Source organism: Strongylocentrotus purpuratus, unplaced genomic scaffold (genome assembly GCF_000002235.5).
Source record: "Strongylocentrotus purpuratus isolate Spur 01 unplaced genomic scaffold, Spur_5.0 spur5_scaffold_12, whole genome shotgun sequence".
NCBI classification, from domain to species: domain Eukaryota; kingdom Metazoa; phylum Echinodermata; class Echinoidea; order Camarodonta; family Strongylocentrotidae; genus Strongylocentrotus; species Strongylocentrotus purpuratus.
The window spans coordinates 7,162,139-7,178,763 of NW_022145597.1; the positions used below are offsets into that span (position 1 = coordinate 7,162,139).

A 16,625-nucleotide genomic window follows, 5' to 3' on the forward strand; every position below is an offset into this window, starting at 1 on the left:
GCATCCCTCGTGCCTATTTTAAAAAATAGGCATGTCAAAATGTATTTACTGGGGGTATGCATTGTTGACTTTTGTTGTATGCACTAAACTAAAACAAACCATTCCATGCTGTTCCATGATGAATAAATAACCAGAAATTGTGTGAGCAGGCATGTCTTTATCGATAGTCAGTATTCTCTCGTCTGCATATATCCCTTGTCCTACTGCTTTCGCCGTTTCTTTGTTATACGCTTCAAAAGTGACATCTGCTAGAAAATCATTGTTTCTTCTTCTTTGTTGTTTATTTGGGAATTCATTTTGTTGTATTTTCTTGACAATATCAAGTCCCACCTCCTTTCCCCGGGCAGCGGTGAAATACAAGAGGTAACGGAATTCTTGTGGGTTCTTGATCAGTACTTCCCCCAATGACCTGCTGTACTCTTCGCAATTTGTGTCATATAGAGAGGCAAGATAAACAGACGCAATATATTCTTGAAATAATTTGTGAGGGAAGAAGACACTACTGGTTATAGGCTGTGAAGCAGTCAAAGTTCTATTCCATCTGGATACATTTTTATTTTCCCGACTTAGAACTCCGATTCTGCAACATGTCTCCATGGATTCCTTACACGAGCTGAAGTCCTCCTCATTAAAAACCAATTTCTTTTTCAGGAGTCCTGAGAAGGCAATCGATCCTATTCTTTGCAAACAGAGCTTGATATTTTCCATTTCCTTGTCCTGATGGTTTTCAGGTAACACCTTTGACACATAATGGTCTGTTAGAAACATGATCATTTGTTCAAATAATTGAGAAAATGTCTTCAGTCTGCGTATTGTTTCCCGTTTCTCACTGTCACAATTTTTCCATAAGATGCATAGCATTGCTACGTAAATTGGGAAGGGTGCCATGTTCTCCTTGATTACATCATTTACTTCAAAAAAGCGACATAGTTCTGATCCCGCGTTTTCATCGTTCACGAAATACTTGCTGATGTATTTCGAGACATTTTCAGCACTAAATCCTTTTACTGCAATGAAAGCATACGACCTTCTCAATCCTTCATTGGATTTAATCTTATTGGCCCTCCACGGTCTTGTTGTCACCAGAACTATGCATTCCTTGAATTTCTCCAATCGTAGAATCTGAGAGATATCTGAGCTTTCTTTGGCAGAGAGATCCCCATCATACTCATCAAGTCCATCAAGTACAATCAGAACCTTTGTAGGTTGAGACAATATGTAATTGTCGATCTGTTTGGAGTTCACAGTATTATTGTCAGAGAGATAGTTTTTCATAATACCACCAACTGTCTGATTCTCGACAACGTTGCGCAGGGGTATAACCAGAACCCAACTGAAGCGCTGAAACTCTGGAGATCCATTGACCCAATCCCATGCGATCTTTGAACAGAAGGTCGTTTTACCAACACCACCTTCACCTTCAACCAGCAGACGTTTAGGCAGTACCCCATTAATCTTTGTAGTAAGAAGATCAGTGTAATCCAGTGGCTTTTCAGTTCTTCTTGTTCCCAATTCGTTCCTGAGCAGTATTAAGTTTGTGTAAATTTTCTCAAATTCCAAGATGATATTGAAATTAAGTGGGTCAGGTTCGATTTTGCACGTTCGTTCACGATAGAATTTTTTCAAGTCTTTTCCACATTCAAGAACCTGTTCCTCAGTCATAAATGGTTGGGAAGTATCCAGTATTGGTTCTGTATGGAGATTAAAAACAATTTATGTAAATTCAACAAAATTACTATTTCAACAGATGTTACAAATAAGGACACAGGTATTAAATGCCTAACGCGTCTTGAAAGGCAACAGACATCTTTGGGTGGGGAATATCCCGGCCCCCCCACCCAGTGTTATTTAGGGTACGCATATGCTTGTTCCCTCTTTTTGAAAGCACCCCCTATCTGAGGACTGCCAACTTTTCCGAACACCCCTTTCGCAGGCTTTTCGCTGGCTTTTCCTGCCTTGGAAACCGCCCTAAATCATGAAAAATGCTCAATGTACCCCCCTAAATTCAAAATAATTTCTCAGGAGTCCAAAGAGATGAGAGGAAAAAAAGAAAAAACACCCCCTTTTTAAAGAAATCTCCAGGTGAAAAGTTAATACACCCCTTTTTTTACAATTCTCGGGCCGGACTTTGTCGCATGAAAAGTACCCCTTTACCAGACATTTTGGTAACACGCATGTGGTCCGTCCGTTCTCGGAGTGGGGGGCCGGGGGAAATATAGGGACAAATTAAATATCTACAGGGTTGCAGCACATCCGGACACAATTTATTGGAAATGAAAAGATATGTGTCGAACATGCAATTACTATCAGTCTTTGACGGTACATTGTAGGTATATTACAAATAGATGATTTACATAACTTTGATTATTTTATATTTTATATTTGTCCAGTAAAATGTCCAAAGAGCTTGCTTTAAAGAGAAAGTCCACCCTAACCTAATATGAACAGAGAAAGAGATTACAGAGTATCTTGCTTCATTTTCACATTGAAATATATAATATTTATCTAAACCAAACCTCCCTTGTTCTGGAACTACTTTGAAAATTTAGTATAGCTACAATTATTTAAACTGTTCGAATTTGAATTGATAAGATGACGAATGATCTTTCGTGTAAAATGTGTAATGTACACTTACCAGACGGTGAGGTTCCAGATGTAAGAAATTTACCTTAAGAATGGAGAAAAAAATTACATTGATAGAAGAACGATTAATGTTTTGTTAATTAATGTTGTAAAAATATCTACATACCATATTCAAAGCAGTGTATTTCTCTGGCAAGGGGGGGGGGGGGGGGGAGTGTCAAGCATTAGTCTGAAAATTATGTAAACAAGTCAACACAAAGCGTAGCATCCCCTCGCCAGATACAAATGGCCTATATTTAGCAATTGTTGCATACTTAATGAGATGTGACCTTTGAAGTACATACTCAACAACATTACTTACGAAAACCACATTTTCGTACATATATAATTAGGTATTTTTTGCATATTTGATGAGGTATGACTTTTGACCTTTGATTTACATACTCCGAAATCGAAATTAGGCAGTATTTTGATACCACATGACAACAAATTAATACGCATCAGGGGGCAAAACCTAATGTGGTATGACATATTTTTTTCATTGACATACAGCCAATTAGAGCCCATTGGTGGTACTAATTAATGAATATACATGTACATCAAACTATCATGAGTTGACCGTATTCGCAAACGCGCAAGGTAAAAAAGGACTAAACCAATAAGCGCGTAGTGTGCACAATTGCATACGTGCGCACCAGTCGTTGAGAGTCATTGATAGGTCAGAAGGAATGAATGTTTATGAAGTGATCACGTGCCGATCGACCTTATGCGACCTCATACTCTAACGACAGTTACCCAATCAGCATCGCGTATTACAAGGTACATGTAGTTGCACGCGCATGGTATTGTATGTACACCTATGGCATGGGCAAAGTGGCTTCGCTTAGCTAGTCGAATTGGCAAGGGTTATGAATATTGACAAGGTACCTATGGCGAATTTTTGCAAATTTCCTCAGAATTTCTCATGAATATACATAAGGATCTGTTGCAACTACCTACGTATGTTTTTTTGTGAATGAACAACGTGATTGACAGTGAGACGCCCTGCCAAAGTTGGCCATCCGGTTGGAAATATTCCACCGCGCGTCAATGTAAAAACGCGTGTTGTGGCAGGCTAATTGCCCTAGAAGGTGCAGTGTAAGCTGATTTTCAACTCGAAAGGTACCTATGTAAAGTTTTCACAAAAGTAGACAAATTTGGCATCTTCAGCAAGTCTAAAACCTGAATTTTCATTAAAACCAGGTTTTCCTGTACATAAAGATATATTCAGGGAGATATGAGCTCGTAAAATGGAGAGTGTGTGTAAAAGCCTATATCTGATTGTGCTCCCTTTTGTGGTGCATTTTGAATACGCTCGGCATCTATTGTAATGATGTACCTTCATATCAAATTTCATTAAAATCTGTCAAACATTACTTAAAGGTCAATTCCACTCCAAAAATTTCAATAGATGCAGAAAAACCAGAAAAACCAATCAAAAAAAGTTTGAGCAAAATCGGATAACTACATGAAAAACTTTGAAAATCACTACACAAATTGGCAACTCATTCATAAGTCTGTGACGTCATGTCCTCACTATCCACTAATTATTTTCTTTATATTGATAATATAAATTTACTATTTTCCCCTTAAAAATCTGATTTCTTTACACGGCCAGCATCCAAGTTAGATTGATAGTAATATGTTTTTGTGTGGATGCACTAATATAGATTAATCTTTTTCCAGTTATATCATGAAAAATGAGAATTTTGATAAATTATTTATATAAAATTTAATAATTATGAATACCGGTATACAATATTCAGAAAATAGTATCAATTCTTCAAAGATTAATAAAAGATTTTGTGAAATGTCATGCACGCATGGGGGAAAAAAGTTTTGGGGAAAAAAAGTTTTGGGCATAAAAAGGGAATTTAATGGGATTAAACTATATAACGCAATTGACAAATAGTGAGGACATGACGTCACAAACTGAGAACCAAATTGGCAATTTGTGTAGTGATTTCCATTGTTCCATAGTTTTACATCCTTTTTGAAAAATTCATAACTTTCTTATTAGTTATCCGATTTTGCTCAAACTTGTTTTGATTGGTTTGTCTGATTTTTCTGCTTCTATTGAAAGAAAGTTATTTTTGATGTGTGGACTTGTTTTTTAAGTTATCGAATGAAAACCACATTTTTGGATACATCATTAGCTATTTTTGCATATTTAATGAGCTATGACCTTTGACCTACATACTCGGAAATCGAACTTGGGCTGTATTTTGATACCATGTACCTTCATAACAAATTTCATTAAAATCTGTCAAACATTACTAAAGTTATCGAACGGAAACCAGATTCGCATATTTAATGAGCTATGACCTTTGTACTACATACTCCGAAATCACACTTAAGCTGTATTTTGATACCATGTACCTTCATAACAAATTTCATTAAAATCCATCAAACATTACTGAAGTTATCGAACGGAAACCAGATACGGACAGAAGGGTGGACGGCAGCGTTATATCCCCTCCGAATTCGTCGGCGAGGGTATAATAACAAGCAAACCCTGGGATATACATTGTACATGTACTTCTGAACCTTTCACTTTTCTCACATGTTGTTCCATCGCACATAAAATAAAGTAATTTTAAAGGAAACCGAACCCCAAGAAATTACTTATTCTGACAGATCTATTATATTATTGCCCATAAGTCTACAAGATTCTCAACCAAAATGTATGAAAGAGAGGTATAAAGCAAGAATACCGGTAATGTATAGTTTCTAAGCACGACATGGCTGGGCATCCCCATTTCACTGATACCGTGACGTACCCGGTACTACTATGCAAAGTCTTTACCAAGTAAATGTATTCAAATTTAAGGATGCTTCCTTCCCAGACATGTGTGGTGATGAAGCATTTCATTCACCTGCTATTATCCTTTGTACTTCAATTGCCAGAACGCAAATTGCATAAATAAGTTGGTGGTCTTCTGGGGTGAAATTTTCTCATAATGAAATAGATTTGTCAACTACTATAGTGAAGTATTTATAAATGAATTTGGTTACATTTGTTCCCCTGTTATTTATTTTCACCGAATACAATTTCTATCTTCTCAGTTTTTATTTTTCCTTATTGAAAAGTAAAGGTTTTGTTTTTGATTTAAAAATTATTTCCAATTAAAGCTCGGTGCATGATATATGTACAACTTCAACTGGTACGTCACATTTGCAAGACTAGATGGAACTTCGACTGCGCGCATAGAGTGATTTCACAAACAAAAACAGAACCATGTTTTCAAATTCAAGTTTAATTATAATCCATTTATAACAGGTTCTTAGAATATTGTGATTATACAAGCTATTTTTCATATACATGTATGACCCTTTTATCTTTGACCTCATGACCCTAAAATCTAATCAGTTCATTGGCTTTGCAAGATACATACATGTCCTGCGTTTGGCGGGAATCCATTAATCTTTCTTGAGATAACCTGATCACAAGCGATTTTTGCATACATAATGAGCACAGTGACCTTTGACCTCGTGACCCCAAAATCTGATCAATTCATTGGCTCTGCCAGATACATGCATGATCAAAGTTTGGCAGGAATCCATCGATAAGTCCTTGAGATAACGCGATCACAAGCTATTTTTGCATATATAATGAGCACTGTGACCTTTGACCTTTGACCTCGTGACCCCAAAATCTAATCAATTCATTAGCTCTGCAAGAAACATACATGACCTAAGTTTGGCAGGAATCCATCAATCGGTTCTTGAGATAACGCGATCACAAGAACGGGACGTACGGGACGTACATACAGACGTACGGACCGACAGACGGACGGACAACCCGAAAACATAATGCCTCCGTATACTTCGTAATGGAGGCATAAAAATGGCTGCGCCCATGTCACGCTAAAAGGCATCACATCACGCCAGGAATATCTTCATTTATAATTCTCTTGTACATTTTCATAAGGAATATTGTACATCAAAGGGCAGGAATACATCTCATTTTTCAGAATACCTACACTTATCCTTTGGGATAAGGTTTCCTTCATGTGGATAAGATTTGCTCGCCTAAGCAATAATTTTCTTGGCTGATAATACTTCTCCTTTTTAAGTTCTATTAGATAAATTGTGTTTTTAATGCGAATGAAATCATTCACTTTTTCGTATCTATTTTTCACTGTCCGTTTTATGTGTTTCGCAATGTTTATCATTATCATGTACCTCTGTGAATACGCATGAAATGACGACATTCATGTTACAAAATGGCAAAGTTACCTTCCAACAATTTTGTCTGAAGTGCACCCATACCAGCGTTTTTAAGAATTTCTCCAAGAAGTGCTCGAATATTGGTGCCATCTTTCTGCTTAACTTTCCATCTGCAGAAGAAGTTGATCAAAGCTCCTGGGAAGTTCAAAAGATGTTGGGTCAGTACAGTTTGGCTCTGCGTTAAGCTGAAACCAAGACCAGTGCACATTTTATTGTAACAGTCGACTGGAACTTCTTCAGCGAGCAGTAAGAGTTCACTCTCCTGTAGTACACTATCCATCAATCTGAAGAAGAAGAAAAAAAGAAGAGAAGGTAGATTAAAATCAATGTACCGGTATTCAAGAAAATAAATACTTTCATATTTTTACTCATGAAAAGGGGAAACAAATTCATTTCATTTCATTTATTTTCATTTCCAAACATTAAGTAACAAAATATTACATGTTAACATGTACAGGACATGGTTGATAATCGGATTGAACAAACTTACAATAAATGAATGTACAACATGACTTGGATCATAAAGAAGTAACACTTACATTAAAACACTCCATCATGTACAAGAAATCGAATAATTTGATATTTTCATATTTTTTTTTAAAGCAAATGAACAACACAAGACAAGAAAATAAAATGTTTGGAAAAGCAGAGGCTGACATGGAAGCCAAAGGCTTGTAGATTAAAGGCACCTGGGCAAAAAAAAAAGCTTGCTCGCACACACACATACACAACCCATGTACTTTCATATATTTAAATACATATCAAAGAATAAATTGAGCGCTTGTGAAGTTAAAACCATGCTCCTCACGTTTGAATCCTATATGATGTTGTAAACTCACATTTTTTAGTACGTATATACATGCATATATATATATAAATATATAATATGGTTGCGCATGTGCGAGTTGAGCGTGTGTATGCATCGTGGGTGTACATGGTGCATGTCATGTGCATGTGTGCTAATTCATTTAGTTTAAATTGTATTACCCATGAGGAGGACCCGGATTGAGCTCCACATCCCCTGCTTTAACAAGCAGTAACTCAGTCAGGTATGGCTGCTGTGATAACATTACATCAGCTGTTCCTTTCAAGCTAACCGTTTTGTGGCATGATGACCTTGATGATGTATTTGCCATCTCCTGCAAATTAAAAGATACAGTACTCCAATTAATCTATGTAAAATAAAGTATACAGGGCATGGGTTAATTATGAACATTGCATGGCCAAATAAAGTAGGGCAATTGTCGAGGTGCATATAATGTCATGATTTAGATTTACCTTTACATATATCTGCACATTGATTGTTTTTCTCCAATGACAGTTCAATTAATATAAAGAAGAACATTTTAATAAAAGTAGTGGAGACATACGATCAGGAAGCCTGCTTACCTTTCCACCAAAGGGTTCATGTTGTTCGGCATCACTGTATAAGCTAGATGTAGGTGAAATTAGTTTGTACCCTTGCCTAGGTGATTCAAGTTCAACATCAGTATTTGTCTTATTGGTGTTGGAATGTCCTGGTGTAAGAGGCTCATTGGTGTAGGAATCTCTTGGTGTTAGTAACTCCTGGATGTAGGAGTCTCCTGGTGTAAGTGACTCATTGGTGTAAAGATCTCTTGGTGTCAATAACTCTTGGATGTAAGATTCTCTAGGTGTTAGGAAGTCCTGGATGTAGGAGTCTCCTTGGGTAAGTGACTCGTTGGTGTAGGAATCTCTTGGTGCTAACAACTCGTGGATGTAGGAGTCTCCTAGCGTAAGTGGTGTATTGGTGAAGGAATGTCCTGGTGTACGTGATTCCATGGGGAAGGAATCTCTTGGTGCTAACAACTCGTGGATGTAGGAGTCTCCTAGCGTAAGTGGCGTATTGGTGAAGGAATGTCCTGGTGTACGTGATTCAATGGGGAAGGAATCTCTTGGTGTAATTAGCTCGTGGATGTAGGAGTCTCCTAGCGTAAGTGGCGTTTTGGTGAAGGAATGTCCTGGTGTACGTGATTCCATGGGGAAGGAATCTCTTGGTGTAATTAGCTCGTGGATGTAGGAGTCTCCTGGTGAAAGTGGCTCATTAGCGTAGGAATCTATTGGCATCAGTAACTCGTTAGTGTGGGCATCTCTTGGTGTGAATAACTCCTGGATGTACATGTAGGAGTCCCCTGGCATAAGTGATGTATTGGTGTAGGAATCCCCTGTTGTAAGTGACTCACTTGTGTAGGAATCTCTTGAAGTAAAAATTTCCTGGATGTGAGAATTTACTGATAACTTCCGGATGCAAGTATCTCTTGGTGTAAGTAACTCCTGGATGCAAGAATCTCTAGGTGTTAGTGACTTCTGGAGGTAGGAATCTCTTGGTGTAAGTAACCTGTTGATGCAATAATCTTCTGCCTGAAGTATCTCAATGATGGCGGAGTCTCTTGACGTTAGTAAATCTTTGACATCAGAATCAGATAGCATATCACCTTTACAAGCATCAGCTGACATATGTAGCTCTTGGAAGCATGAGTCAGAATGTATAATCAACTCCCTGATGTTTGAATAGTTTGGTGTAAGCATGTTAAGATCTTCAACATGAGAGTCACATGCTTTATGTTGGTCCTTTCTACGAGAATTTGTTGGAGAGAGCAGATGTCTAATGTTTGAATCAGTTGGTGTCAGCAATTGTTTGACACATGCATCAGACGGGGCGAGTATCTCCTTGATATGAGAATCACTTGTTGTTAATAAATCCTGTATGCACTGATCACATGAAGTTAGTAAATCCTTGATATCTGACGAGTTTCCTGACGACTGGATGTTCGCAATTTTATGAGGACATCCCTTGGGATCAGGACCATTTTGTCTGCTTTTGTCAACTTGTGACCCCTCTTCAAAATCACCCCTTTTTGCTTTAAGTCTCTCGCAAAGAACCTTCAGTCTTCGAATCCTTTCTTTAAGCAATCTTTCTCTCCTCTCCCTAACCTCATACTCCCTCATCCAATGAACGAATGTTCCAATTCGGACCCTCCACTCACTTAGTGATACAGGCATCTTGGCATCAAGAACAAGCCACGATCTGGAAGAAAAAATGGTAGGGGGCCTATATAAGTTTTAAAATATAGCACTGGTGATGTCTACAGTTATACAGTAACACATTTAAGGAAAATTGTCAGCTGAAAAGCGCAACTAAATAACGAGAAAAATAGAATAGTCAATCTGAATAGACCATATTGCTTTATTTTTTTAAACTTTGCATAAGTAATGACTGGAAAATAAAACTATAGCAGCAGAAGTAGTATGAGAAGTAGTCATAGTAGTATTAATAGAAGGAGTAACTAGGTATAGTAGTAGTTGTAGTAGTAGCAGCAGTAGTTAATTTTGCTGTGCTCGCATTGCTGTTTGGATGGTGGATATTGAAGGCTGCCCCCAAGCCCCCCTAGAAGGCATACACCCCATTTAGACTTTAGATCTCCCTTTCCTGTAGATGATTCCTGCTAATTTTGGTTAGAATCCAGCCATGGGTTTTCAAAAAGAAGTAAACATGGAATCATTGCCACCGAGACTGAGTAACTTTGGAAGGGGATAGGTAGTATATGTACATACCACATTTTATCAACCTTAGATCTCCCTTGCCTAAGGATGATTCCTACCATGTTTGGTGAAAATCTGGCCATGAATTTTTTGAGACAAAGTGAAAAATGTAAACCATTTTTTTTTTTTTTGGGGGGGGGGAGGGGTGCTACTCCCAGCTAGGGGCTCGCAATAAGGGACCCAACTTCCATCCCCTTTGCAGCGGAGACAAAGTATTTATTGAAACAGTAGGACAATTTAAGGGTGCTCCCAAGTGTCCTTCAGGGGCAAATATGAAGTTGGGTCTTCTTCACATAAAAATGATTCCTACAATTTGGCCAGAATCCATACCAACATTTTGGTATAAAATCATCTACACTTCATGATCTAAATATGAAATAATAAATGAGGGTAGCCAGCATACCTGCCAACCTTTGAAGACTAAAAATAGTAATAATTTTTTACGAGGACTGTGACGGAGCGGAGCGACAGAACGAAGGAGCGAAGCGACCGAGCGGGGGGTGGTTGTGCGAGAGGGCTGTCGATCCCCCCTCACATGATAGGGAGCTTTTGGTATTTTCAACATGTAGGAATGCCCTTTTCCACGTCCGTCACCGAAAACTCACGCGATTTTACTTTTAGTTACAGTTCAAGGCGCTGATTTAATAATAATAATAATAGTAAACAATACTGTTTTTAAAACCAAAGATGACAGACTAATTTTCCTCCGAGTCCAAACAGAAATCTGGACATTTGGTCTCACTTTCTGAGTAGTGAGTTGACAGTGGTTGAGCTGTGAAACATTTTTACCCATGGTACCATTCCGATGCTCTCCCGGGCATGGTTAAGCGTCGGCCTGGACAGTGCCAGGTAAACGGGCACAAAAAAAAAAAAAAAAAAAAAAAAAAAATCGTAAATTTGTGACACAAAATCGTAAGTCGTAATTTAAAACAAAAAATCATAATAATTACGCCAAAATCGTAGTAGTTGGCAGGTATGAGCCAGGCATTTTGAAGAGATATCCTTCATCCAAATTAATGTATTGATTTCTACCATTTTTTTGACAGTTTTCAAGATTCGCGCATGCACATATTTTAAAGCTTGCCGAGCTCGCATATGAGAAGTAGTTATAGTAGTAGGTATCACAGAAGAGCTGTGTTGAGTGGGGACATGCAGAGCTCAACCATGCAAATTCTCTCTTTATCAAGGAAGATTTTCATAAATATAATTTTCATATAAATATTATAAAATTATGTCTCTCAAAAGCTCAGGATTCTGTCTTTCATGTCATGTCATTTTCATCAAAATCCATCAATTACTTACGACACAGTTGCTTGAGATTTACCCTCTAATTCGTACCGTGTCACTTCGTTTGTCCCCATTTTTATTTGAGCGCCGATTCGTATCGCTAGTTTTAGCTCAATGCACTTGAACACCATTTGTCTTTGAGTTTTAAAAATCCACTGGTTGGAAAGAGCACATCTTAAGCTTTATTTTCATATAAAAAATGATGGGGGTATGTTTTAAAAAGATCGTGAAAAATCAGAGTGACAAGTTTGAAACAATTTTTCTATATCAGAAAAACATACTTTTAATTCAATTTTGATACGAAAAGAAAGATAATTTACTGGAGAATACGATCATGGAAATATTAAGAATGACCGCAAGATGGTGCTTGAGCGCAAATCCGATGAATACAGCTGTACCCTGACACTATGAACATGACGGATAAAGAAAGCAGACAAAATATACAGTGCCTCAGGTAGACAAAGGAACATCCCTTCACTGTTATTATGTAAAAATGTGTAGAACAGGTGAATATGCATGTGACACCTGTTCTACACATTTTTACACAATAGCAGTGAAGGGATGTTCCTTCATCTACCTGGACTTCTTGAAGAGTTTAGAGCCATTTTCAAATGCCATTTAAAATTAATTTAAATGGATTTGATTTTGATGGTCCAAACTTACAGAAATAATTAATCTAGTACCCCAGATATGCCGAAATTCAGCCCCTCTTGATAGACACTCTTAAATCTAACCATGTTTCAAAACCCATGAAAAAAAATAGCCATTTGTCACACACATCATTATCTGAAAAAATAGCCATTTGTCACACGCATCAAAATGGGCTTCATATAATTATCTGAAAAATTCCACAAAAAAAATATATTTGTCAAAAGAACCTGAAAAAAAAATAGGCATGTAGAAATCCATACAGAGAACAGATTTCTTGAAAAGAAAGGTGATTCATCAATTAATTACAAAATTATATCACCTTGAAATTGGCTAATTGTCAGTTATAGCCTAATTACGCAAAATTTGACCATTTCCTCTCTTATGTATTGTAAGTGGCCGTATTTTCAAATGTACTTAAGTTGACAAATGAGGTATCAAAATTCTTCTTTTCATGTGCTCAAAAAGGAAATGGGAAGGAGAAGTTAAATTTAGAAACTTTTAAAATTTCACTGAGATACCTTCAAAATGAATACCTTCATTTGATGCCCACACATGCATACCGTCGTCACAGAGCGGATATGATACAAACATATAGACTTTTCAATGGGATTGACCGCAGTGACCCCAACCAATTCTTTCTAAGACCTTCGAATGACAGAACACGGGGCCACAGCTTCAAACTATCGAAAGTTAGAGTCTTCACTTCCGTCCGAGTGGGATCGTTCTCACAGCGAGTTGTCAATTTATGGAACGCGCTTCCAGCTATGTAATTGATAGCCCATCTGTCAACTCATTCAAATCTAACCTGGAAAGAGCATGGAGAGCTAAATATGACATGTACATTAGGGCTGCGACGAGTAGTCGAATGCTCGAGTACCCGCACTGTTGACAACTACTCGAGTACGATTTTTCGTACTCGAATATTCGGCCACAAAAAAAAATCCCGTTCACCTGGCACTGTCCAGGCCGACGCACAGTGGGCCAGAATCGCCTCAAAGTGTGCCAAAATTCAAAATCGGCGAATGTGAATTTTTATATTTTTATCATTCGCTTGGGGAATACCTCGATCAGTAAAAGATTTAATTCCGGTAAGCACAACTAGGGTACAAATTTACTCCTTCAAAAAGCAAAATCCTACACATTCACAGTTTTAGTGCAAAAGTGACTTATTTTATAAATCTTTCAATTTAACATGAAGTTCTTAAGTTATTGATATGAAATTGCTCTCACATATTCCTGATAATTCATTTTGTTGCATGAATTGGTTAATATGTATAGAAACACAATCTTCATTATATATTAAAGGTTAATTCACTGAAAAATGGACTAATTATCCATGTTTTTTATAAATCCAGAGGAAACGTTTAGATTTCCGCAGAGTTCTGCTAATATCTTAATACCACCATTTTGTCTGATGTCTAAGCTTTAAGTTGATACCAAATTTGGCTGCCCGATCTTGCCCGTTGTCATGTTAGAGCCGATTCCCCTTGCCACATTGTCCCGAAAAATATGTTTGTTTTTAGTCCGCGGCTGAATCATGAAGGATTCGCGGTCATAAATCACGTCGCTTGGGGGCGCGTGACACTTGTTTTGACACTGCGGACCACAATAAACACATTTTCGGGGCAATGTTGCAAGGAAAAAGGCTCTAACATAATAACGGGCACAATCGGGCAGCCAAATCTGGTATCAACTTAAAGCTTTGATATCAGAGAAAATGTTGGTAATACCAAAGCGGAAATCCCTGGACATCCAAACATTTCCTATGGATTTATAGAAAATAAATCCCCAGAAATTAGTTTTGGCACACTTTGGTTCCTCCCTGACCCACTGTGCGACGCTTAGCCGTGCCAGGGAGAGTGCCTGCCACTGGCATGGTACCGTCGGTAAAAATGTTACAAACTCACCACTCAGAAACTGGGACCAAATGTCTGGATTTCTGTTTGGACTCGGAGGAAAATGGATTATTCTGCCATTTTTGGTTTTTAAAACGGCACTGTTTACTGTTATTATTATTATTAAATCGGCGCCTTCAACTGCAACTCGAAGTAAAATTGCATGCGTTTTCGGCGACGGACCTGGGATACTGTTCCAGTGGTATGGTGGTGGCAAAAAAAGAAAAGATTATTAAAAAAAACAAAAAACAACATTTTAAATAAAAATAAAAAACATAGTGTCCGAATATTCAAATATTCGCTTTTAAGCCTGGGAGTGTACTCGGGTACCTCATTACACGGTTGTGCACAGCCTTAATGTACAACCCTAAAGAAATGTTTCCTTGCTATTGCATTGTCCGAAGCTCCGACATAGGCGAAATCCCCAGTACATACAGACATTAATCCCGCTGCAGAGGGGCATATAAGTAATTATACTTGAAGCCCAACATCAACTTAAATCAAAGGAAAATCAAGGTAAAATAAATAGATGGGTTTAAATGCCATTGGCCCATGAATTTATCAGAAAAGGGCGGGTAGAATGCATCTTGTCCAAATGATCATGTCCTATAGGCTTACGTAGGAATTTAAAGCAACTTCTTTTAATTGAATGAAGAGGTGACGAAAATGGGCAGAAGAATAGGCATAACCTATAAATAGGAGGTTATATGGTCAGGTGGCGAGCTTAATTTATCACTTTTTTTGAGGATATTATTTTTAAGATTTGCGATTGAATGAAAATGATTTGTGGCATAATATATGCTGTCTTTGGGTTTAAATTTGGTTAATGCGTTTCATATTTTCATAATAATGCAAAAAAGGCAAAGTCACTTCGAGTTTCCATTAAGCTGGTGATAAGCTTACGATCAGCCAACATGACATTTATCTTCTTCCCACCTTCTCTCTTCTTTTCTCTTCTTTTTTTCTTCTCCCTCTCCATCTCTCTCTTTTTTTCTTTTTTTTTAGGCTGAAAAGTGGTACGGTACTGTAAAGGCTCCGACGGGCCTGCACCCCTATACATAAAATGAGTTGACTGCTAGCTGTAAAGGATTATCAGCTTTTGTACACATCAATAACCCGATTCTTGTAATGGTCAAAATTAAGCTGATTGAATCTTTGCACATCACAAAACGTATGACTACAGTACACGTCTGAAAATCTGACTATTTTCTACGCACAATTTAAATTAAGGAGCGCGCTTCAAAAATTCCTAACGGTCGATATAATTCCACATAGGCTACAGGCAATTACCAGTTCTAACCTTTTAAGAGGAGTTTTTAGTTGGTATTATCTTTTGTTTGCCATCGGATTTAAACAAGTTTATATTTTCAGCAACACCACCTGTCCACCTTTAACACATGTTCAAAATGTGTCTGAAATGGATGCATCGATCGATCCATATAGGGGAAAGTGAGGTAAGATGAGCCAGTTTTTACATTTTGGCTCGATTTGTACCACCAATAGATAGGTACTACAGTTATGGTTTAAATACAGTAATGTAGTACAACTACCATTCTCTCTTTTCCCCTGTAAACCTGTAAAGCAAATATTTTTTTATGTGTCTGGTGGACCACCAAAGAAAACAAATGTTATTTGGATGTTGATCCATTACATTTTTTTGTGGCATTTTAAAGATACTATGTCCCTTCTGCAGCCAACCAACCTCAAATTTTGTAGAACTTTGCAGGAATTATGAATATGTCATTTATTTCCTATCTGTGAAATTTAAACGTTAGCAGTGTCCTAATATTCGAATTATGCAAGGAAACCCGTTTACTTGCTAGACTTCACTGTCAGACACTTTTGTCATTATTGAGTGACTGACTGGCTTTTTCTTCTTCTTTGGTAATAATAACATACATAAAATGAGCTGCAAAGGATTTGTCTACATCAATAACCCACTTCGTGTAATGGCTAAAATTAAACTGATTGAATCTTTGTGCAGCATAAAACGTATGACCATGCGGTAGACTATTACTTATTGGCTCTATAGCTCCTACGTCAATTTGACAACTAATAGTCGTTACTTTCCCTCTTAAAGACATTTTCAAGCCCCATTTTTTTAAGGGGAGTTCTAAATTAGTATTATCATTCAAATGCCATTGGAATTTAACCTTTTCATTTTTTTGGCCTGCAAAAGGGACATAGTCACATAGTATCTTTCAGGCATCTAAAATGAAATTATCAGAATAACATCAAATTTCCTGATAAGGATAATAAATTATTATACTTATACTTACAGGTATAAAGTTATACTTATACTTCTTACATGTACATCAATATTGCTGTCAAGATCCTTTTTAACTAAGTACCTACCGGTATATGTTTTAAAAAGTACAC

General features: G+C 37.4%; 1 protein-coding gene across 1 annotated transcript in view; it reads right to left on the reverse strand.

The window, feature by feature from the left end:
- The window catches only part of LOC105438843, an 86,535-nt gene that overhangs the window by 66,899 nt on the left and 3,011 nt on the right, over positions 1–16,625 (reverse strand). Inside the window, exons 2-6 of the mRNA XM_030981722.1 lie at positions 8,242–9,898; positions 7,840–7,991; positions 6,862–7,136; positions 2,636–2,668; positions 100–1,691 (exon numbers count right to left, since the gene is read on the reverse strand). Of these exons, the coding sequence (XP_030837582.1) occupies positions 100–1,691; positions 2,636–2,668; positions 6,862–7,136; positions 7,840–7,991; positions 8,242–9,873 (3,684 nt within the window). The 5' untranslated portion in view covers positions 9,874–9,898. The remainder of the gene's footprint in view (positions 1–99; positions 1,692–2,635; positions 2,669–6,861; positions 7,137–7,839; positions 7,992–8,241; positions 9,899–16,625) is intronic.